Here is a 24,603-nt window from a genome sequence, read left to right as displayed (position 1 = left end):
CCTGGGCGGTTCACAAAAACTAAAACAATTCAAAGTGTAAAACAAACAGTATAAAAACATGAGATAAAAATACACATTAAAACGAATTAAAACATACCATACATGATTAAAACATCCTGAAAACATTCTAAAATTTCACTGGATAGGCCTGCCGGAATAGATCAGTCTTTATTGCTTTTTTAAATTCTAAAAGACTGTCAAGTTGACGAATCTCCTCCGGCAGGCCATTCCACAGTCTGGGAGCAGCAGAAGAGAAGGTCCTCTGCGTAAGAGTTGTTAATCTAGTTTTTGCTAGCTGAAGTGGATTCTTCCCAGAGGACCTGAGTGTACGGGGCGGATTGTACGGGAGAAGGCGATATTTACAATATTTTCAACATGAGGTTAAGCTGTTTTTATTTATCCTGGCATTTTAATTTGTATAATCCCTCAGTCTGCCTCATAATTTTTATCAGCTGCCTTTTATTGTGGTTGCCCCTGTTAACATTGTAGTGTACTATTATACTGTATTAGGTTTTAAAGAATTACCTATATTGTTGTACACTGCCCTTGGATCTCATTTGATGAAGCGCAGTATAGAAATGCTTTAAATAAACAAACCACTTCAAGTTTTCAGCAGAAGCTGGCTGTAAAGAGTGCTGATTGGCTGGAATTTGTGAAAATCATTAATCCACCTCGCATCCATCCAGCTGTGCAGAGTGCTGATTTGCTGGCTCTTGTGGCAATCGAATTCATTTTCCCCATTCGACTCAGAGGAATGTCTCTCAATCTTGCTTTTAAATGGATTGGCTTTACTTTTAAAAAAATGTACTAAGCAAACAGCACTTGGTGTGATATGGCTCAAGGCACAAGTGGGAACAACTTCCTTCCTTTATAAAAGATGAAACTAAAGTCACAAATGCAAGGCAGGCTAGCTACACAATACATGTACTACATGTATAGCCCACTTTGCCTTGGGGAAGTTTTGCGGCTAATCGAAAAAGCTGTCATAAGAGAGAGAGTACAGCAGTTCTATAGAAGGGGGCAAAAGTGTAGGCCTAATTCTGTGTCCTGCCTTCCATCCCTGTCCAGGGGTGCCACAAACTCTTACCATCTCTGCTACTTGCAATATGAATGCTCCTGGCTGGCTACCAGTGCTAATAATTTGCAAGCCTGTGGACAGAGACTGTATCTTCTTTTATCTTTGCTACAATGTCTAGATTACTCTGGTATTTAACAACAGAAACTCTACTCTGGAAAACAATAATTCTTATGACACCCAATAAAGATCTTCACTTGTTGTGCTCCCAATAATGTTGCTACTTAAACAAAAATATCTAAACAGAACTTGAAAATATAAACATATTCAGTCAATAAAAGCTTCCAGAAGTATTTTATTTCCAAGTCTGAAGTCCTTATTTAGTCTTGAGCCAAATATGAATGAAAGAAATAAAATACCTGGTGTATTATTTGTGCAACTGGAAGTTGTTCTGCATATTTTAATGGCTCTGTTGCTATTTCATCCACAGCATGCCTGAAAAAGAAATTAATTTTGATCAGACATTGAAATAATATAGGGAAGCACAAAACCACAAGGTAGCAGTTACTACTGGCTTTTAAATATACACTATTCAGTAACCACAACCTCCAATAATATAGTTCAGAACTATATTGACAACAGTGTGTAATAAAGAGAATGAATAAGATTAAGTACCAGGTAGGCTGAAAGGCAGTATGCAGTTGATATAAATCAGAATAACTTGAGAGTCAAGTTCATTTTGTCCCACTAAGATGGAGTTACAGAAACATTTCAGTTAGCTGGAGTTTGTAAAAAATGTTTGCAATAAACTTCCTCTGTTTAGCAAATAATTATTTTTTGAACGACTGAAATGTGGAATGAGATCTTAAATCTTTTCCTCCAAGGTAGGCTTATAAAGGATTTGGTTTTAAGAATGGAGAGGTACATCCCAGCAACAACTAATTTAAAGTAGACCAGAAGATATTTTCTCCCAAAGATTAAAATTCTACCGATATGGGCTTGATAAAGACAATTTGCTGAAACAGATTTTGACCAGCATTCTATCGTTACGTACATATGCATTCATTCCTATAATTACATACTGTTGACAATATAGCTGTGAAATGTATTATTGAAATTTGTGGTTGTTGTATATTCCCTTAGAACCCCAAGCTATGCAGTATTCTGTTAATAAATATACACATCAAATCCTGAATCCACCTCAAATAACTGTAGCTTAGCTACAGTTATCCATGCTCTGATAACCTCTCGTTTGGATTACTGCAATGCGTTATACGTGGGGCTGCCTTTGAAAACGGTCCGGAAACTTCAACTGGTGCAAAACAGGGCAGCAAGGTTATTAACAGGGACTGGCCGGCGAGATCACATTACGCCAGTCCTTTTACAACTTCATTGGCTGCCAGTCCAGGTCCGGGCCCAATTCAAAGTGCTGGTATTGACATTTAAAGCCCTAAACGGTTTGGGGCCAGGTTACCTGAAGGAACGCCTCCTCCCATATGTACCTACCCGGACCTTAAGATCATCTACAGGGGCCCTTCTCCGTGAGCCCCTGCCAAAGGAAGTGAGGCAGGTGGCTACTAGGAGGAGGGCTTTCTCCGCTGTGGCACCCCGGTTGTGGAACGAGCTCCCCAGAGAGGTCCGCCTGGCGCCTACACTGTACTGCTTTCGTCGCCAGCTGAAGACCTTTTTATTCACTCAGTATTTTAACACTTAATTTTAACTTAAATTTAAATTTTACTGTTTTAACTCTGTATTTTAATCTTATATCAACTTTGCTGTGTGGTTTTATCCTGGTTGCGCTTTTTATACTGTATTTCGTAATTGTGTTTTAAACTGTTGGGTGTTTTACTGTGGTTTTAATTTTTGTGAACCGCCCAGAGAGCTTCGGCTATTGGGCGGTATAGAAATGTAATAAATAAATAAATAAATAAATAAAATCCTCACCAATATTTTTTGGTATAAAATAGTCATATTTTAAAATGGTACATGCACCCAGTTAAACACCATTTGGCCTTTTTGAGCCTGAATCTCTCTGTATTTTGTACATGCCTTAAATTCCACATGCCTACAATACATATCAGCTGTTTTATTCTTTGTGTTACAGGAAAATCATGCAAAGATCAGGCCTCCTGCATTGTCCAGATACATGGGGAGAGGTGATAAGGTTTTATCACAGAATGTGTGTGTTTGTCACGCACTCACAGCAATTGAAATGCAAGGAGATAAATGTTGTGTTCTAGCATTAATCAAAGTTGCAAATGAGTTTCTTTACTCTACAGAAATTGATGTATGTACTCTTTATTATATTGAAAGACAGTGCTTGAAAAGCATTCTAGGTGAAAGCAAGAGTGCTTGAGGTGCATACTAGGTCCAGTAGGCAAGTGGATACAATGACTCTCTGGGAAACATGTCTGATTTGAAATAACCTTGAGGACTGAATTGTTAGGGCCAAACCACATGTGACTTTAGTCACATGATTAAAACATGCTCGCGTAACCTGACCACTTTTATTTTGGAGAAAATGGAATCACAGGACCCTGCATTGTTTTTCTGCTGAAAATTCCCCTTATCAAGCTCCTACTTGCCCCCAAAGGTGCTATTTGCAGTAAAGAGCTGTGATAAACCAGTTGTATTCCTACCCGTTTTCAGGAATGATCATTAATAAAGAACAGGGAAGACTGCAGAAAAACCCAACATTTACATCACTATTCATTCCAGGCTGACCCAGTTAACGCAAAGTAGGTCTTGTAGAATAGTTCCTCCCAGAATCACTATCTGCCAGTTTGAACTTCCCCTCCCTGGGAGCTCTCCAGATTCCTGTATTGGGCCAGTTTGTATAACCAAACAGTGCACCATGCTTATCAAACAGCCCACCAGTGCGGCCATATGCTGGGTCCATATTCAAACTGAGATTACAGCTTAACATGCCATCCCAAACTGGTGGGGGTGGGTTGTGGGAGGGTTAAACAAACCTCAGATAACCCGTGGCTTGTTAAAGCATCGTGCAATTCGCCTCTTCCGAGTTCAGACAACATAACAAGCCACAGTTGCGGCTTGAATTTTCAAAAGCCACAACCCACTATGGTTTATTTATTGAAGCCCTGGTGATCATGTGAACCAGGTCATTGTGAAATCTTTTCTTTGACTTTTGGGTGATTAGAAAAAACTCAAGGCATAACTCTTCCATGTTCTAGATACCCAGAGGGAACACTACTTGGTGTGGAGTTGGTTTTATCAATGCTCTAGTCTTCTTTGCAAACACACTAACTCTTAAGGAGTTTAAAGGGGGCTCTTAAACAGGGGTGTATCCTTCTCTGCATATAAAAGTCATATCTGTCTTCTCACACGTTTTAAATAATACAGGAGTAGTGGAGGGGCTGCCCCTGACGGATACAAAGGTAGTGCCTTGTAGCCTGCCATACTTCACAATGTTAGAGGTCCAGACACATGGTTGTCACATATGGTGGGATCAATTTGAAGCCTAGACCCAGAGCTTATGCACAAAATCCTTAAAAAAGAAAGGGTATCAGGAGAGTGAGAAATAAAAGTTGTCATTGATTTTATTTTGAGTGGTGACTGCCTTCCTTTTGCTTTGCTTTGCTTCCCTTTTTCCCCTTCAAAATAAAAGTGACCAGCATAAACATGCTTCTTTAAACATACCCTACTCCAAAGAGTAAAAGGACAATTCTATTGCTCCCTTCTGGGACTACCTGAAGGAATTCTACATTGTCGAAACATTTTGAAAGTGTCTACCTCTTCTAGGAGGCAAATTAGTCCTCAGTGAAGAAAGACTGAGGCCAAGAAAAAATTAGGAAATGCACCCTTTGAATGGTTTCGAATGCTTTTAGTTGTCGTTTTCATCTTTTCCTCATGTACAATTTGGAATCTGTCTGCTTTCTCAGAAAAGAGCCGCCAAGGTGTTTTCACTTCAAGCCAGTTACAGACTTTAAATACCAAAGCCAATCAGGACACAGGAACTGCAGTAATCAGAGTAATATGACTAACCACTGTGTGATTTCAGGGTAATAATTTCAGTGATTATAGAAATCCTTGCACTCTGATTGGCTGCCAGCCATTATTAGCCTACCAGGACAACAAGATCTGCATTTTGCATAGTTATTAAGAAACAACAGTAGAGTGATTATGTAAATCAGGTGCTCTCAACCAGAGGATAGGGAATTGCCATAGCTGTGGGAGCGAGGGAAAAGGAATAAAGGCAAAACATCCTGACTATTCATATAATCAAAGCCATTTTATATATTCTAACCATAGTGTTCTGGCCAGCCATTCCTAACTTCTTGTTAGGGAGATTGCTAACAACAGGCTAACATTTTCATAATAAGGCCCTGATTTTAATGATGCCGTTGCTGAGGAAAAGTCGTTATTAAAATACAAGTTATGCATGTGCTTTGATTTGAAGAACAAAAAAGTGTTCCGCCAAGACTCCCAGCAATTTCTAGGTGGTCCACTGAAAAAAATAAGTTTGGGAACCACTGCGCTAAAGTACATGTCAATAGTGTTATATGCAAGGAAAAAGCTATTTGTGTCCATGTATCATTCACAATATAAAACTTTTATTTTCTTTATGTAGAACAACTTTCGTATATCCCTGATCCAGAGGATGTTAACAACTACAGGCCGGTAGCTAATATCCCTTTCCTAGGCAAGGTGCTTGAGCGGGTGGTTGCAGGACAACTCCAGGCACTCTTGACAGAGCGCCGTCCGGTTCAGTTTTATTGGATGAGTTTCAGTTAGTGAGGCCCGAGGATGTGGACAAGGTGCTTGGCCAAGTCCGGTCGACCACCTGTGTGCTTGACCCTTGCCCCTCGTGGCTCATTACATCAAATAAGGAGGGGATCGCCGGCTGGGTCCAGGAGGTTGTAAATGCCTCCTTGAGAGAGGGAGTGGTGCCGGCCTCTTTAAAAGAGGCGGTAATTAGACCACTCCTGAAGAAGCCTAATCTGGACCCGGAAGATGTTAACAACTACAGGCCGGTGGCTAATATCCCTTTCCTGGGCAAGGTGCTTGAGCGGGTGGTTGCAGGACAACTCCAGGCACTCTTGCATGAAACGGATTATCTAGATCCATTTCAATCGGGCTTCAGGCCTGGTTTTGGAACAGAAACTGCCTTGGTCGCCCTGTGGGATGACCTCTGTCGGGAGAGAGACAGGGGGAGTGCGACCCTGTTGGTTCTCCTGGACCTCTCAGCGGCCTTCGATACCATCGACCATGGTATCCTTCTGGATAGGTTGTCTGAGCTGGGAGTTGGAGGTACTGCGTTGCAGTGGTTCCGCTCCTACTTGGATGGCCGATTCCAGAAGGTGGTGCTGGGGGATTATTGCTCTGTGCCGTGGCACCTAAGCCATGGGGTTCCACAGGGCTCTCTCTTATCCCCTATGCTGTTTAACATATACATGAAGCCGCTGGGGGAGGTTATCCGGAGATGTGGACTGAGGTGTCATCAATATGCGGATGATACCCAGCTCTACCTTTCCTTTTCATCAAACCCAGGTGAGGCAGTGGCTGTTCTGAACCAGTGCCTGGGCACGGTAATGGACTGGATGAGGGCTAATAAACTGAAACTCAATCCAGACAAGACGGAGGTACTGTTAGCGGGTGGTTCTTCTGTCCGGCGAGGTGATGTTTGCCCTGTCCTGGACGGGGTTGCACTCCCCCTAAAGGATCGGGTCCGTAGTTTGGGGGTGCTCTTCGATCCAGAACTGTCACTTGAGGCACAGGTGAACTCAGTGGCAAAGAGCACCTTTTATCAGCTCAGGCTGATATACCAGCTGCGCCCTTATCAGAACAGAGATAGCTTAGCTACAGTTATCCATGCTCTGATAACCTCTCGTTTGGATTACTGCAATGCGTTATACGTGGGGCTGCCTTTGAAAACGGTCGGGAAACTTCAACTGGTGCAAAACAGGGCAGCAAGGTTATTAACAGGGACTGGCCGGCGAGATCACATTACGCCAGTCCTTTTACAACTTCATTGGCTGCCAGTCCAGGTCCGGGCCCAATTCAAAGTGCTGGTATTGACATTTAAAGCCCTAAACGGTTTGGGGCCAGGTTATCTGCAGGAACGCCTCCTCCCATATGTACCTACCCGGACCTTAAGATCATCTACAGGGGGCCTTCTCCGTGAGCCCCTGCCAAAGGAAGTGAGGCAGGTGGCTACTAGGAGGAGGGCTTTCTCCGCTGTGGCACCCCGGTTGTGGAACGAGCTCCCCAGAGAGGTCCGCTTGGCGCCTACACTGTACTGCTTTCGTCGCCAGCTGAAGACCTTTTTATTCACTCAGTATTTTAACACTTAATTTTAACTTAAATTTAAATTTTACTGTTTTAACTCTGTATTTTAATCCTATATCAACTTTGCTGTGTGGTTTTATCCTGGTTGCGCTTTTTATACTGTATTTCGTAATTGTGTTTTAAACTGTTGGGTGTTTTACTGTGGTTTTAATTTTTGTGAACCGCCCAGAGAGCTTCGGCTATTGGGCGGTATAAAAATGTAATAAATAAATAAATAAATAAATAAATAAATCTACAGGGGCCCTTCTCCGTGAGCCCCTGCCAAAGGAAGTGAGGCAGGTGGCTACTAGGAAGAGGGCTTTCTCCGCTGTGGCGCCCCGGTTGTGGAATGAGCTCCCCAGAGAGGTCCGCCTGGCGCCTACACTGTACTCGTTTCATCGCTAGCTGAAGACCTTTTTATTCACTCAGTATTTTAACACTTAATTTTAACTTAAATTTAAATTTTACTGTTTTAACTCTGTATTTTAATCTTATATCAATTTTTCTGCGTTGTTTTATCCTGGTTGTGCTTTTTATACTGTATTTTGTATTTGTGTTTTTAACCTGTTGCTTGTTTTATTATGGTTTTAATTTTTGTGAACCACCCAGAGAGCTTCGGCTATTGGGCGGTATAAAAATGTAATAAATAAATAAATAAATATGATACAGCTTCAATTATCCAGGAATATTACATATGTCCCTCTGTTCAAACCCGTGTTTTCATGCACTGTGCTTAAGGAAAAAATACTAACTAGACTCTCAAATAACATTCCTGTGATCTTTAAAAGGGTCTCTCTACAAACCAAGAGGGGGCCAGAATCACTGCTCATTCTGAAAATTGTATTTGGCTGCAGCTACCCATAACACGTAAAATTGCTATAAACTGAAAAGTAATGGGAATTTTTTCTTTATGTTTTTTTCAATTTACTTTGTACAATTGCCAGCATTTGGGGTATAGTCAATTTCCTCCTCTTCCTGAATTGTCAGGCACCTTTTCCCTGCTGGTAATATAATCTGTATTAACAACAAGGAATGAGAAGAAATCGTTATTAAAAAAATACAGTTTCAAGACAGGAGCTATATCAGAAGAAAGATTTTGATAGAAAGTATTTAAAAAGCAGAGAAACAGTAACTATTTCCATTAATATCTCTGCTCAGCATCCCTGGATTTACTTTCAGGATGAACTAAACAGGAATAGTTGCTTTGGAGAAAAACAAAATGGGTTGTATCCAATAGTGCCCTTCTGCCAGTGAGTGTCATGACTAGGCCTGTTCCCCTTAGGCTGGGGGGAGGAGTTTCAGGTGATCAATCAGAATCAGATTCTGAAGCAGAAGAGATGGTGCCAGAAACATACCAGCCTATATGGGCAGTGGGGGAGGTGACTCTCAAGGGCTCTTCTCCAGCTGTGAATGAACCTTCGCCAGAACTTCTATCTGAAAACGTTAACAACACACAGCCTGTGGGAAATCAGTTTTCTTCTGAGGGGGAGAGCAGTTCAAGGCTAGTTGATCCTAGAGTACGCCGCTCGCCGCAGACTAAAATGGGCACAGCTAAAGGAAGGTGAGAGGTCAGCTCGGCTAGCTTCTTGCCAAAGGCGTCTTCAGAACCAGCCTCCCTGAAGTTAAAGCATTCTGGGAAAAGGCTTTCCATTCTTCTTGAAAGGACAGTTGCCTCGTTTAGTTTGCATAGTTTTGCCTAGAGGAAAGTTCCTAGAGTTTGGACTCTTTGCAGGTGGGAAGAGATGTTTCTTGCATGAATAAAGCTTTATGGATTACGTGGCAGACCTCTTTATTATCACCAAATAAGGCAGGAGGTTTTGGGAAACATGACAGTGGAACAGATACCACCAGTGGAGTTAATTTCCCCTCCCCTCAGCATTGTCCTGCCATGTGCTCCTGAAATCTCCTCCAGGGGACGGGATGGGAGGAGAGAAGGTAAACTCCCGTTACATGAGCAGGAGTCTGTTCATATAACATTGGATTTAGCCAAATGTGTTCTCATGTAGTGTCCATAAAACTGTTTTGAATTTGTATTTTAGCCTATTAGCACAAGCCCATGCAACACTGCTCTCCATTGATAAGAGACCGATTTAACTGTACATCTTAGTTGATGAGACTTTTCACTCAGATGAGCATCTGTTTCCTAAATGCTGCATGCAAGAAAAGTCCGTTAATCTTGAAAGAAAACTCCACAGCCAAAATGTTCATACTGCTGTTTGAAAACTCTCTGGAGGTGCATTTCAGCACTGCAAATGCTCACTAATAACCAAGAGACCCACTGAGAGTTTATGAAATTTGAGGACTCCCAATGACTATATGAACCGTAATTCCTCAGAACGCAGTTCTGTTCATTTGGGCAAGTACAGATGATTTTAATTATTTAGGACCTACACGCCGCCATATCTCAGTAAATAATCTACATTGCTTTTTGTAAAATTAATGTTAGTTTATTTACAGCTTTTGCAAAATAGAGACTTAATGAAGTATTAACAGCAGAAGCTCTTATCAGCGTTCTGTACTACTAGATTTTGCCCAAGGCCTATTACTTTCCAGCTTGTCATTACAATTATTTTGTTAAGGGATGCAATTTGTTTTTAAACAAATATAATCTGCTGCTGCTTTTTCCATATACGTTCTGTCCTCCCTGCTCATGCCCCCATAGATGCCAGACTGAGGTAAATGTCTTTATGCAAGCAATTAGTTCCTTTGCTTTTATAGTTGAAAACATTCAGTGCTGTATGGGACTAATACAAGATGGAGAAAAGGAGTATTCAGATAAAACACTTGGGGCCAAAACATACATTACTGTGTGTCTAGCAACCAGGGTTTTGTTTTGTTTTGTTCATTTTTCCTGTGCTGCCACTACTGAGTATGCTCCTAGCGTGGGAGTAGGAGAGCTTTTACTATGCAGACCAGGGGTCTTCACCTACTCTAGAGTAAAAAAAATAAGAAAGACACAGCTGCTAGACACACCTTTAAAGTAATGCCTGTATTTGCTTCTCAAGAGCCAAAGACATGTTTTAGGGAGGGATTGCAGAAGAGGAAAATCCCTTCTTTATCCTAAAGCAGAAGCTTATCACTGGCAAATAGGCATTGTCCCACGCACTAGGCGCGTTATTGTTAGAATGGTTAACCAATTAAAGGATTTTCAGTTGATTAACAGTCTTGATTTAAACTGATTATTTCAATGACAGTGAATGCTTTTGACACAACCTCTTGCTCTATGGCAATTTTTTATAGCTTTGCTAGTACAAGATCTGCCTGAAGAAAAAAAGAGGAAGTAACTTCTGAACGTTATTTTTGTGAAATATCTGCAATAGATCACTCAACTAACTGGCTTCTTTATAGTCCAATAGATGGATTTATTATCCTCATCCTTTATACACGGGCAATACATGCAGTTCTCAGACCCATGTTTCTTTCATTCTTTTCACTTTGGAGTAGTTTAATGTGAAATTGTTGCCAGATGGACCTATTCTTCCAAGTAACTGTGGTAGTACTGTAAACTAGCTATTGGGGAAGCCATTGTTATGTTCAATAAAACACACAGGGAGATGATATGAGTTCTTTATATCTGCTTTGGCACAAGCAGCATTTATAATATTGAGTCACCGATTCGATAACAGAGATTAATTGAAAAAGCCAAACATATGAATATTTTCGTTATCTAGTTGACATTCAAGTCAAATGCTCTCTATCCAGGCTACATTCAATTTAAAAACCATTTCACAGATCCTTGATTAACGACAGAGAGAGACAAACAGAGCCAGGCCAGTTCCTCCAACATAAAGATAGAAGGTTGAATCTGATGCCCATTAGATCTCCGCCTTATCAACCTTCCCGCAGGTAAAATATAATTGTAGATGTCTGCGGATGGTAGACGGAAGAACCACTCCTGCAGGAGCCTTTGTTGACACTAACAATACTGCCCAAAAGTACAGGTGCTTGAAGGAAACCTGTCTGACGTCTTTACCTCATCTGAACATAATTAACTGCTTTGTGTTAAGCAGCTAGAAGAACAGCAACAAACTTCAGTTATTTAATATTACAAACCCATGTCACCACTATTTCCAAAGCTTGGGTTTAGAAATAACAAAATTACATAGCCAGCACCTTTTCAATATCTTCACCCCTTCTGCAAACATTCTCCCTCATCATTTCCATTTCGGAACTAACTATGGTTTGCATTACATATGCACCAACAATTTTGCTAACCAGAGCCAGTACTACACCATGATTAGAAGCAGGTTTGCAAACTGTGGTTTGGGGTAACTATGGTAGGCAGAAATGCTGGTAATAAGAAATGCTAGCCCTCTAGGGCACCCCAGTTGCCTAAAAAGTGGCTCTGAATTAAACAGGCAATGTTACATCTACACCAATTGTCGGTCCAGACTTAAGTACAGGCAATGAATGGCTTCTAAAGGCTGTATGCCAAGCTATAACAATGTAGTCAAACTGCATAGTGTTCATCAGAATACACTATTAGCAAAACAAAACTGCTTGTGCCTTTCAGCTTAGAATTAAATGATAAGCAAGGCAGATCATCTTCAACACTTGACTAGGAAATGGAGGAAGTGGATAGGAGCACAAAAAACTATGCAAAGAGAAGAGGAATATGAACACAACAGGGTACTGGAACTGCGGCTTCAGTCCTAAATAGACCATTGTAGGCCAAGTCCCATTGAACTTGGCAGATGTGCTTCGGAGTAAACATGCTTAGAATTGCACTTTGTGTTTACCTGGAAAGTAACTTGCACTGATTTTAATGGGAAATTACACATTCTAAGATTTACTTTTTAATAAATATGACCAGGACAACAGCTTAAAATTGATAACATTATAAACAGCAGGCTAGACTTTCCATCTCTGGAGTCTCAGAGATGTGCTAACATAGCAAATCTCCCCTATCTTGGGGTGGAAGGGGTCATCTAAGTGAAAGAAATGTGAAGGAAGAAATGAAAAAGATTCCCTCAGTTCTACTCCCTGGTGATTGCTGCTCACTATGCTTACAAAGGAAATAGAGAAACTGGGCAGCAGTAAAAATGTGAACAAAAAAATCTTAGTTGACAGCAAATAATATATTATTTTTGCATGTTACAAATTTATAATAGTAAGTGATGTGGTGTTACAGAATAACATTTCTCATTTCTAGACATTCAGCACTACATCTTTAGGAGACTAGTCGTTTGGGATTTTCAAATGCTGTCCACTGAAGAAACAGCACTTGTCCTAACTTAAATTCTGAGAACTAGTTAAATATTAATTCACTGCATTTATGTAGTATTCAGAGAGATTCATATATACATTATCTTCGTAATTCTTAAAACTACTGTTTATTGTAATGTTTCACCACTTTTCTTGTTGTATTTGTAACCTACCTTGTAAAGTATAAATAAACAAACAAACTTGTAGGGTAGGCAACTATTATCCCCACATGGCCGGGGTGTGTGTGTGTGTTCTGAGGGCTAGTGACCAAGCAAGCTCATGGCTGAGTCAAGATCTGAACCGCTCCAGTTCATAACTCAGGTCTTGGCTACCACATCACCCCCAAGAGATTAAGACAACAGCAACAACAACAACAAAACAGCCCAAAATGTGCATTTCCCCCATAGCCCAAAGTGCACAACTGCACAGGTATGAATTAGCGCAAATGCTCCTTGGTGAGTAGATGCACAGGATTTTTTTGTTGGATTGGGTGCCTCTCAATTAAGAGAAAGCATGTGTTAAGGTTTGTCCTGATCCTACAAAACCTAAAGGTTTTATAGGCAACACCCCCTTTTTTGGTGCACTTGGGATTTTCACTCCTCACTGAGTAGCCATGCCAGGGTTTTGATGTTGGATCAAGTGCTTCCCAACTATAAACTTCCAGTGTTTTAGAGGTGAAACAGCATCACTGTTCAGGCAGGAGGACTGCAGCAGGACAGAGGGTGGTGTGGGTGGGTGGAGAGTCAAATTATACACAGTAACTTAATAAACTACTCACAGTAGTTTATTAGGCCATTTGTGTGGTGGGGGATCGTGGACTATTTAAAAAATAGTCTACTGTGTGTAGCTTGCTAACCCACCATGGGCTATTGTGACATCTGAATACTGCCAGAGAATATTTACCTGAGATCATGGCAGCAATAAGATCTGAATAAGGTCTTTCCGGATTTATAGCTCAGATCATTAGCTGAAGACTCATCATAGAGTGAGGCAATGATGACCCTGCATGGATTTCTGGAGTCAATGGCTGAGGTTAAATAAACTACAGCTCAATGACAAGGTGGAAACATTAATGGCAAAGTGATCCAATTAATCTACCCCCAGGAAAATCAAGAGGGCACTTCAAGTGTCTGGTGCTGCACCTGGAAGCCCGTGGTGGCAAGTGTGGTCCAAAGTGGCTATCAGGTTCAGCTGTTATATGGCAAGATGCTGTTGCTTGCAGAACAACCAGTGAGTCCTATTCTGAAGATCTCAAAGGTCAACTGGGAATAGACAGCACTGTGCAGTCTACCCCAAAGTATTCTGAGCACAAAAGGATGCCAGTTTTTCTTATCCAATTAAAATCCTCCAACCTGAAATTGATCTCTATGGAATTTTCTCCCAGCACAAGCATTCAGGTGATCTGAGAGCACAGACAAGAAATGTTTGTTGTCTGTCTGCAAATCCTTGCAAGCTATTTGCTCCAAGGTGATGAACGCCATGATCGACTGGCACTAGATCTGCACTGGATGCTGCCATTAGATCTGAACTAGTGTTCATTAGGAGATCCAGGTAATAAGAGTCCAGGTAGGTAACATCTGCCATATGTCCAGGTACATATGCAGTGGCTAGCTGTGGTATTAAATTGCATATGTGTTTGGTAGAAAATTTCACAATATTCTGTTTCTTTGCCATTTAATTTGATTGTATTATAGGCATGTTTCAAGAAACCAAACAAAAAACAACAACACCCGCAGTCCATTTCAATTCTCTAGTAAATATGCAATCTTGCAGCATGATTAGAATTTCTTATCAGCACTGGTAGCACTCTTTTCTTGGTAAGGTACCGCCCACTGTGTCACTTCACGTTTTCTCTCTAATGTATTACAGTTATTATTCTTGAGCAGCAGGTTGAAAATGACAAGAAATCAGAGAAGAACTGGGGAAACAGCAAGAAAGATAAGAAAAGAAATCCTGCAAATTCAGTTGGAGAGACATTGTATTTTGACACTATTATGCCACTTTTGAATGAAAGTAAGTTAATGTGGTGGGCATTACAAGCAGGGGAACTTTGCAGAGAAGCCACCATACTATTTGTGCAGTTTGACTAAGAAGGGACTACCAAAATCTCAGAGCTGTTTTGAATGCTCATATGCACACAGCGTGCGATGGTAGTTCCAAACTATTTGACTGATGCTAATTTTGCCTTTGTCCCAAATCCAAATGCTCGCTGCCTCTTGTGAACCTGAGTTCTCTTTGCCTCTGTGTGGCACTAGATGCAATTCCTCCAAGCTCTCAAAGCAAGCCCCATTTAAACAAAGGAAAACCATACACCAATACTGCACCGTTCCTATTTCCTTCAGTTTCAATATGATTCCTAATCCAAAACTAGCACATAATGTGACACACAGTGGGCCAGAGCAAATGTAAAATCTCAGAGCACAAATCCACTGTGTGCTACTTCTCTCATCCCTTACTTCTGGAGAACAAATTTCTTCCTCCTGGTACTCTTTACTGTGGTTAAGTTTGATGCTGGCTCCATCACCGAGCGTAGCTGAGGCTAATCAAGGATCCCCTTAACTAAGGATTAAAACTAGCTCATAAGGTATTCAAATGGAGACCTACTTTACGTTAATTTCAGTTAAAACTGGTACTGATTGATCATTTAACAATGGTTAAGCCTGCCAGAGTGTGGAATTCATATTTCAGAAGAAAGAGGGCATGGAAAATGCAATTCACAGGCCTACAGTCTACTTATAACTGTTTAATCATAATTAGCAATCAAGACTGTTTGAATGGGTTTGGATGACCAGACGTAACTCATTGTGGATTATTTAACCCAGGACATGCTGCAGCACCCATGGGCACCAGACTGCAAATTCAGCCCCCGCTTGGGATTTGTCGTATCGTGTGAACCTGACAAGCGTGGGTTATGCAAGGGTTAATCCCACACTTGCTGAGTTCGCATGACATGACAACCCTGTGTCGTGGAATTTTAGCTGGTTCTTTTGCTATGCCCATGGGTATAGGAAAATGGCCTATCATCCTTAGCTATAGTTCATAAAGTTCATGGCTTCCTGTTCTTTTAAACCTTATTTTTAACGCTGCAATTGCTTTTGCTTTTAGAGTTAAGTTGATGCTGTAACTATGTGACAACATAGGCATTGTCCACCCCGGCAGTCAGAGGGTGGAGGATGTCTGCAAGGAAAGATAACCAAGAAAATAACAGATAGAGATGTTTTGCTGTTTTTCTGTAACTGTGATATCTTCTAGTCAGAGAAGCACTCAAACTCTGTACATGCCTAAATGCTTAGCTTCTCATTGGTTGTTGCATTTTCAGAACTGTATTATGATTGGTGGGAAAGTTCTGCCACGGTATCTAAGGGGAACTGACTCTATAAATATGTTGACATTTCCTAAAATTATTGGGCAGTTTCCTCAGACTGCCACCTTGCAGCGCTGCTCGTAATAAACCTTCTAAGGAGAGAGAAATTGTGTCTTGAGAGTCTTTGACCACCACTCAGCGAACCACACAGGAACCCGTGGTTTCGGGTTCCACCACACCTGTGTGGGGAATGCATATTCAAAATGGCAGCCACACATGCCCCATACTTGATGCAGCCCTGACTGTTATTTCATACAAACAACCCCATTATTTCTGCACCAGGCCTATGTGATGCACACAAAACAGAGGACATCTTTCCAATGGATCACATAAACCAATGAACACATCTTAAAACAGACTGAGTGTATCTTATTATAACGGGGGGAGGGGTTGTATAAATCCTATATGGTTTTCTGTAATAGAGCACATCTCTCAGCAGTAAAACACAGGATGAATTGTTTAAGTGATACAATACCACAATAGTCTGGAAAAATGACATCATTTTATGACAAGAATCAGAATTTTCAGAGTAGATGTGAGGAAAGGAAGTACTAAAACCATTACTTTATTAAATCCGCATGTGCCACTTTCTCACCCATAAATAAAATGTTTTTGTTGTTGTTTTTTATCTTGGCCATTATAAATAAAAACAAAATGCCAGCACTGAGAAAAGGCCATCAAGATTTCCCAGAAAAGACTAGAAGGGCACTTCCTGGTTTGAATGAACTTTAAAAAAAACAAAAAACAAAACACTGATGAATTATCAATGTATTTACAGTAACCAGACTACAGGATATGAGGAATTAAGTTTTGGTATGATGCCAACTTTAAGTATAAACACATTTAAAGTAAAGGGTTAGGTTTCAAGTCCACAAAAATACACATTTCAACTCTGGAAAATGCCTACTGAGAGAAATCAGTATATGTTACTACACAGATGCTTACCAATCTTCCTTCTCTTTCGCTTTAAAAGATGTTAACATTTACCTATAATTGATCATAAAATGAGTGTTTAATCGATATTTCAAAACCTCTGTCTTATCCAGGAAGAGAAAGAGTTCAGCTATGATATATCAGCTTCTGTTAAAAAGAACCATATTGCAAAAATTACGATTTCCCCCCAAGGAAGTTAAGATTTGCACATTTGAATTCAGCTGCACCTACGAGGAAGAATAATTTTAACCGCATTCCTACTTAGTGCAATGGCAAACTGGACAGCTGGTAGCTTACCTTAGGTGACCTTGGATGACTACCTAGCAGAATGCTAATGTGAATCTTTTGCACAGCATTACAGTGGAGCCTGAAAGTCATATCTTTAATGGGCAAACAATTAGTGCATATTCAAAGACGAAGAGAGGCAGGAGCTATGGCTGCCATAATAATATGTAAGCTTTTCACGATCCATAATTACAGTCAAGCATACTAAATGTTATCTGCAGTATAATCGACAATGACCCATCCTCACAACAGTTTATGCCTCAGTTATCAAGACTGGCCTGGAAGGGTGTTTACCCTTACTTCAATATAAACAGGTAGCCAATGCCTACATATCTCTTATCAGGGGGGGAAATGAATAAAATGGAACAGAAATCCTGTTTAAAAGATTGAACTAATGTCACAATGATTGGATTCACACAACATGATAACCCATATTCAGTGTTGCATGTGGGTTGATGTTGAACCATGAATTTTCATTGAACCATGATTGTTGGTCTGAACCTAGCTGTGATAACAAATTATGGCTTGTTAACCATGAACAATCCACAGTTCACAACCCAACAACAAACCATGGGTTCTGTCCATGAGTTCTTTGGGCTTAACAAACCATGGCTTGTTATCATAGCGGCGTTCAGAAAACACAACCCACATTTCAACAACAACCCAAGTTCAATTACAACTGCATATTCAACCCCTGAGTATGGGTTATTATTTTGTGCTCACCCAGAATCTGTCCACTATCTGATAACATCTAATGAGGCCTGTCACTTTACCTTCTGAGGCTGAGTTGGTGGGGACATGGAAGACTGCCTTTTCTAGTGTAGCATCCACACAGCAGTCCATTCCCTGCCCCATCCCCATCATAACTCCTCACACTCCAACAAGCTTCTAGTTTATCTTCGGCATAGTATTTGCTTCTGTTTTAGTTTTGGCTCTTGCCAGGTTTACTTTATTGGTGCTTTTTATAGTTTTGATTTTATTTTTGATCAATATCATTGTTTATTGTAAATAAAAACAAAAGATTTATGTTTGATTTGTTGGGATATTTTCGTGCTTATCTGAAGTATTGGAATGACCATGTTTTGAAATGGAGAAGTCTTCTGTTCCCCTTAAGAGTTCTGAGGAAGGCATGCCACCAGCATACCTTCTCATATTAGCATGTTGCAGTGATGGGTAAAATATCACCTTCTTAATGTTTCCCTGCTTCGGATCCCTTCAAAAGATATCCCTGCATCTTTTGAAATAGAGCCACCAAGTGAAGAAGCAATGGGTGTTGTCAAGGATAAAAATCCACTTTAGTTGTAATGCAACTCTGTTTCATTGAGCGTAATACAGCTGTATGGAGAAAGTCCTACAGACAAACAACTTCTCAACTGGCAGTGTGGAATGCAGGTATGTTTATACATAGTAGCATCTTAACCAATTAGCAGTCAGCTAAGTTCTAAAGTAAAACTAAGACAGTTCAAAGAAAACTTCCTCTTTATACCTTATCAACAGATGGCCAGTATGTCTTCTGGCAATGTCAGATTGACCTGGATGGTCAGTCCTCCAAGCTAGCTTATTTGTCTTCTACTATATCAAGAGGTCTTGACAGCTAGAAATTCCAATTAAGCATTTCCTTGCTGATATAGAAGTTTTAGCATTATAGCACATTCAGGCACATACATTATTCTAATCCCATCATGCAGTTCACTTGCAAGAACCAAACTACATACAGTGCACTACATACAGAGCAAGTATATCAAGGCTTCTGGCCTTGTTTTCTCAGGGTGTACCTTTCTTTCTTTCTTGAAGGCAAACCATTTAAGCATAATCCTAAACACCTTGAAAGTACCAGTGATGGCAATGGGAATGATCTCCAACTAAACAGTTTTAGAATTGCAATACTACTGTGCAACAAATAATAGCATTTTTTTTTTTAAAAAAAAAAAACCATACCAAAGTTCCTGTGAATAGCTGCTGATAAACTGGGAATTCGCTTCCTCTGATTTCTTTGTAGCATTTTACATATGCATGCAAAGACAGACATTTCTCAATAAACCAACTCATGGAACATTTATCAGGATTTTCATAAGGATTACCAAAAGTGGGTTTACTAACATTTTTACAAGCTGAACTTTCTAATATTTGATTTTGTAATCAGGATAAATCTGGACCTTTCTGAGTAATCTTCCTGGCAGAGCATGCATTTGCCATTCCGTAATCCATTAGTAATTTCTTACCTGGAGAATTGTACGTGATTAATTTCTGCCTATCCATTTATCCTTAACCAGCTCAAGCTCACAAGACAGGATGGAAAACTATAAAACCATACAATACATTTTCATCAATAAATAATATATCTGCTCTTTCCATTCCTTAGAGCTTTTAATTCAAACACACACACACACACAGAGAAAGGGATAGAAAGATCCTGAAAAATTAGAGCAGTAATCTGTATTCTCAAAGGCAATGTAAGAAAATCAACATAATAGTAATTTTAAAAAATGCTAATTTAACAAAAAGTATAACTTTGCTGCTGGAATTGGGAAGGCTTAGAAGAATTCTTTTCCATCTCAGTGATATCCCAGTTTGACTTGGTAATAAAAAAGAGGATGCAATCCTATAGTTGAGATATGCCAGCTGAAGTCCTACAGCAGACTTCCTCAACCTCCACGATGCCTTGCCACATGAATGGGCTAATAAGCTACTATGTGTAATTTGAGTCATCCTCCCGCCCTACGTCCTGCTGCAGTTGGCCTGCCCAACCACTCTGGTATCCCATCTTCCCTTGCGGTGTTTAAGGCCAGAACTATACCAAGCAGGATATGACACTTTGAATATGGTTTGGAAACAGTATATGGAATGTGTCCTGGGCCCAAACAGTTGTCAATAGTGTTATAAACCGTTATTATAATACAGTAGTGTAGATCCTGCCTAAGTCTGTTGATGCCTCCAGCCCTATAGACAATACCAGGTTTAAGCCATTCCCAATACCAATGCCAATAGCACAGGGTTTTGAGTGCCTCCCTACCAGGAAAATCTGTGTATCAACTTTGTCCCAATCCTGCAAAGTTCCAAGGGTTTACAAACACCACCCCATTTTGGTGCCCCCGGAACTTTTACTCCATTGAGTGTAATTATGCAGGGTTTTGAAGGTTTATTGAGGGCCTACCTACCAGGGAAAAGTGTGTGTCAAGTTTTGTCACAATCCTGCAACATTCCAAGGATTTACAGATACCATCCTCTTTTTGACACCCAGAATTTTTGCCTTTAAACCCTTAGGAGATACTGCAGTAACCAGTTTCAACTGTCTCCTATACTGTGGTAGCACTAATTCACTCTGTCACTACTGCAATTAAATGGGCTACTGCAGTATCGCTTATGGATTTAAATGTGCTACTGAGATATTGCAAAATAGTGAATTAACTGCGGTATGGAGGACAACTCACCCTGACTACTGCAGTATCTGCTTTGGGTTTAAATGGGCAACTGCGGTATAACCACAGAGTGAATTAGCACAACTGTATGGAGGGAAAGTTGAAACCTGCTACTGCACTATTGTATATGGGTTTAAAGGCGAAAATACTGGGTGCACCAAAAAAGGAGGTAGCGTCTGTAAAGTTTACAGGATTGGGACAAACATTGCAGAAACTGGACAAAACTTGACAGACAGCTTCCCCACACTGCAGTAGAGCTCTTACACGTAGAATGTCCACAAGGAGCAGAGCAGCAGCAGTGATCTGAACTGCATTTGTCATGTGACTCTGTAGGTGACCAAAATAACCCGCAGTGCCCGACAGACAACATGATGACCCACAAGGGGTTAAATAACCCCTACCGCAAACCCTGGGTTATCAGAGTGGTTTATTTAACCCATTGTGGGTTATCGTGTCACCCAAACCCAGTCATTGATTTACTAATGCAGGATTGCTGAGGAACAAACAGAGCACTCCTGCTTTCAACAGAATCCTTCTCAAGGATCCAAGTTATTTTTACCTAATTCCAGATGTCAAAATGTGAACTGTAATACTGGATATCATCATCATCGCTAATTATTGTGCAGGTAAGAAAGACCAAGTTTAAAACTGGAATACAACCTGATCTAGCTGTGCAAACCTTCCAATGCCACTTTAAATAAGGAAATAGATTCTACCATTCCAATTTCTTTTGTTCCTCTCAGAATGTAAATGAAGTTGCTCCTTCATAAACTCCTAAATACTTGTGCCAACTTATTTTTCCCTGCTGCACAGGCAAGTCACAATTAGTTAGATTCATATGAAAACAAAAAGATCAGAGTGCTTAATGTTAAACATTAATGTTAAACAGGTTAGATAGTCTTAGCATCAAATCCAAATTAGCACAAAGACCATTAACTGGAATGCTCTTTGTGCTGTGTTGCCCCCAAACTATGAACTACAATTGGCCCTGACTCCTTTGGCCTTTAGAAAGGGTGTAAAGCCACATCTTTCCAATTTAGCCTGTCAAAATGTGTAGTTTCCATGTTTTCACTATTTTAACGCTGTTTTTATTGCTTTATGATTTTATTGTTTAAAATGTTGTACAATGCCTTGATGGCTTCTTAGCAGATGAATGTTATTAATAACAACCAACATCAATAACAAACAACATTTTATTGATATTTTAAATATCTTGCATGTGGGGGGGAGTGGCTATTTTCTCCCATTACAAAAGCAAATAAATATATCATGAAAGGGCATGATTTCAGGACCCAAAGAAGCCAGGGAACACCAAATATAAGATTTCTGATTAAGCTGGTATGTTCAAATATAGGCTGCTTCTCGCATTAGCAACATCATTGGGAAAAGCAAATGACCAACCATAATATTCTAGTACAACTCTTGGAGCAATACATCGAACTGGCTTTCATAAATGCAGTCACCATCATAAGCATTTCTAGGCTAGCTCACCCCACCTTTGTGCCATGGTGTGAAATAGTTGCCAACTTAATGCTTCCTCGGGTAGAATAAAGGAAGCCAGGCTCTTTATGGCCTCAGAAAATAGAATCCGAAGTGTCTTTTGATGTTACATGGGCCTCAGACACAGGAACTGCTGTCATGGCAGAACCAGTCAAACTTCTCTACTGTCCCCTCCAAAGCAATACAATGTTCCTTTGGCAATATGGTAAAACAATCCACTATGTTGAAGCTAAAGGAGCAAAAGGGCAATGAGGGTACTTAAAACCAACACTATCCTGATGTGCCCAGGAGGGCTGTTGCTAGCGTCAACTTCCTGATAAGTACCAAAAAAAAAAGGCCAGTCAATAGAAACAGTTAATGGTGGGCAGATGTCCAAATTTACTAGAAACCAAGTCTAGCCTTCTGCCAAAATTGGCTCTAGAAACACTCCACAATGACCTAAACTAGGTTCACTTATGCAGATGTCAAAGATGCTCAGTAATTTCTGGAAATAGACAAGTGAAAGGTAGTATGGGAAATACAAATCAGAATACAATATCAAAATGATAAGAAGTTCATCCACTGAGTTTTAGGAAAGCTCCATCTCCCTTTGGGCTGTCCAAACAAAGATGCAAACTGAGTGCCCGTTAAGATATAGTGCATGTGGTTGATGAATATTATGCGGCACCATACATCAATAAACAAAACATTAAAAGAAAGGAGATGAAATACGGTGCTAGCCTACAAATCAGTATGTGGATAAAAAGTTTACAAAATTCATTTGTGTGGTCTTTGTGCTTAAGTGCTTTCCTTTCTGGGATGTGCATCTCCAATACATAGGAGGGGAAATTACTTTTTAAAAAGCACAAACAACATTTAGCAATCTAAAGAACACCTACCCATAAAGCCACAGTATGCAATTTCCAAACATTCAGACTCAGCAAAATCAAAAGCAGTTGCCTTTAGAGCAAAACCACACACTCTGCTTAAATACAGTGATCAGAGCAAATTATATACATTCAGGCGTCAGTCTTTTCAGGTAGAATCTAGTTCAAACAAAATAAAAGGGTGGGGGGGGAGAGAATCCATTTTCTCTATTGTCCTCTCACTCAGAAAACAGCTTGACTGTTTATTTCTGATAGCCCAGACCCTCTTCGGTTTTCAGATAAATTCCAGGAGAGGTAGCGTACAGAACATTACATTCTAAATGCGAACTATGGGCTTGAAAATATATGTAATGGCATGAACCCTTAACTGTAACTGCTTCTGCCTCCTGTACAATTAGTACTAAACTTAACATTTGTCTTTTTGTGACAGTAGCTCCTGCCATTAAATGAAATCATGCTCTCTTACTAATGTGGTTACAACCCACAGAGCAGTATATTAGTAGACCTGAATTACAACACTGCACATGAATGGATTCTAGTTGCAACAAAAAAAACCACTAAACTAAATGCCAGGACACATATGGTGTTTTAAACCCATAAATATGCTTTATTTACTACTTATGCACTTAATGTGTGTAATACATGTGTGTGTTTGCACGTTATATATATTTATGTGATATCACATAAAAGAAGTAAAAAAATAACTATAAGTGCTTCTTTGCTGTTTGTATCATAGAAAAAACTGGAAATCCTTTGGAGATTATTATGACTAACAGATTACACAAATAACGGAACAATTGGAGATGCACAGCACATGTTCAGAAAAATAATCCAAAATGAGCAAGCACAAAGGCAAAATCTTATGCCGAAAAATTGATGTTTTCTACAAGACTGAGAATACTAGACATTATGGCACATATGGAGTATAGTGGAACAGTTGAATTAAAACACCCCTCCCTTCCAAACCAATAGCAATCATTTGTAAGTTATGAACACATCTTCCCTAAAGTCTCACAAAATGGTTTTCTCTCCATCACTGCAAAATTCTCTCTTCTTTTTAAATTGTTGATAGTTCCAAACGTTAAAAAAACAAACGAACATTAGCTGGAAAGTAATAAAAAGACTGATCCAACAAACACTCATACTGAAGTATTCTGTCAACACTGTAGTCCAATGGTAAACCTCAGATTATCATCACCTTTCATTTCACTTTAGAACTGAAATTGCTGTAAGTAATATTACCAGCCCGACTTGATGATAGATTCTATTGTTGCATTTGGATGCAACATTAAACTATGGATTAGGGCTACTTCAACAGGTTTTGGGCCCTTAATTATAATTATGGTTTACACAAACAAGCCTATTTCATAAACCCAGTTTGTCCATGCTTGAATATAACACTAATTTATGGATGCTCAAAAGCAAAAGCTTCTAAACTCCTCCTTCTAGCCGTTGTGGAGGAGGAGGGAACTCTCAAACCCAAGGCTTGCACAGGCTCATTTTTTAAATACTTAACTATGGTTTATGATAGCCTTTCTTGGCTGCAAGAAAGGCCAATGCTATTTTGGGCTGCATTAATAGAAGTATAGCTTCCAAATCACGTGAGGTACTGGTTCCTCTCTATTCGGCCCTGGTTAGGCCTCATCTAGAGTATTGTGTCCAGTTCTGGGCTCCACAATTCAAGAAGGATGCAGACAAGCTGGAGCGTGTTCAGAAGAGGGCAACCAG

At 40.0% G+C, this 24,603-nt stretch overlaps 1 protein-coding gene across 1 annotated transcript in view; it reads right to left on the bottom strand.

The window, feature by feature from the left end:
- PIGK (phosphatidylinositol glycan anchor biosynthesis class K) overlaps window positions 1-24,603 on the bottom strand; it is a 120,859-nt gene that overhangs the window by 35,313 nt on the left and 60,943 nt on the right. The window contains exon 10 of the mRNA XM_063137268.1: window positions 1,435-1,510. Within this exon, the coding sequence (XP_062993338.1) occupies window positions 1,435-1,510 (76 nt within the window). The remainder of the gene's footprint in view (window positions 1-1,434; window positions 1,511-24,603) is intronic.

Source organism: Elgaria multicarinata, chromosome 1 (genome assembly GCF_023053635.1).
Source record: "Elgaria multicarinata webbii isolate HBS135686 ecotype San Diego chromosome 1, rElgMul1.1.pri, whole genome shotgun sequence".
Lineage (NCBI taxonomy): Eukaryota > Metazoa > Chordata > Lepidosauria > Squamata > Anguidae > Elgaria > Elgaria multicarinata.
The sequence above is the reverse complement of the archived record's forward strand: the minus strand, read 5'-3'. Positions and strand labels throughout refer to the sequence as shown.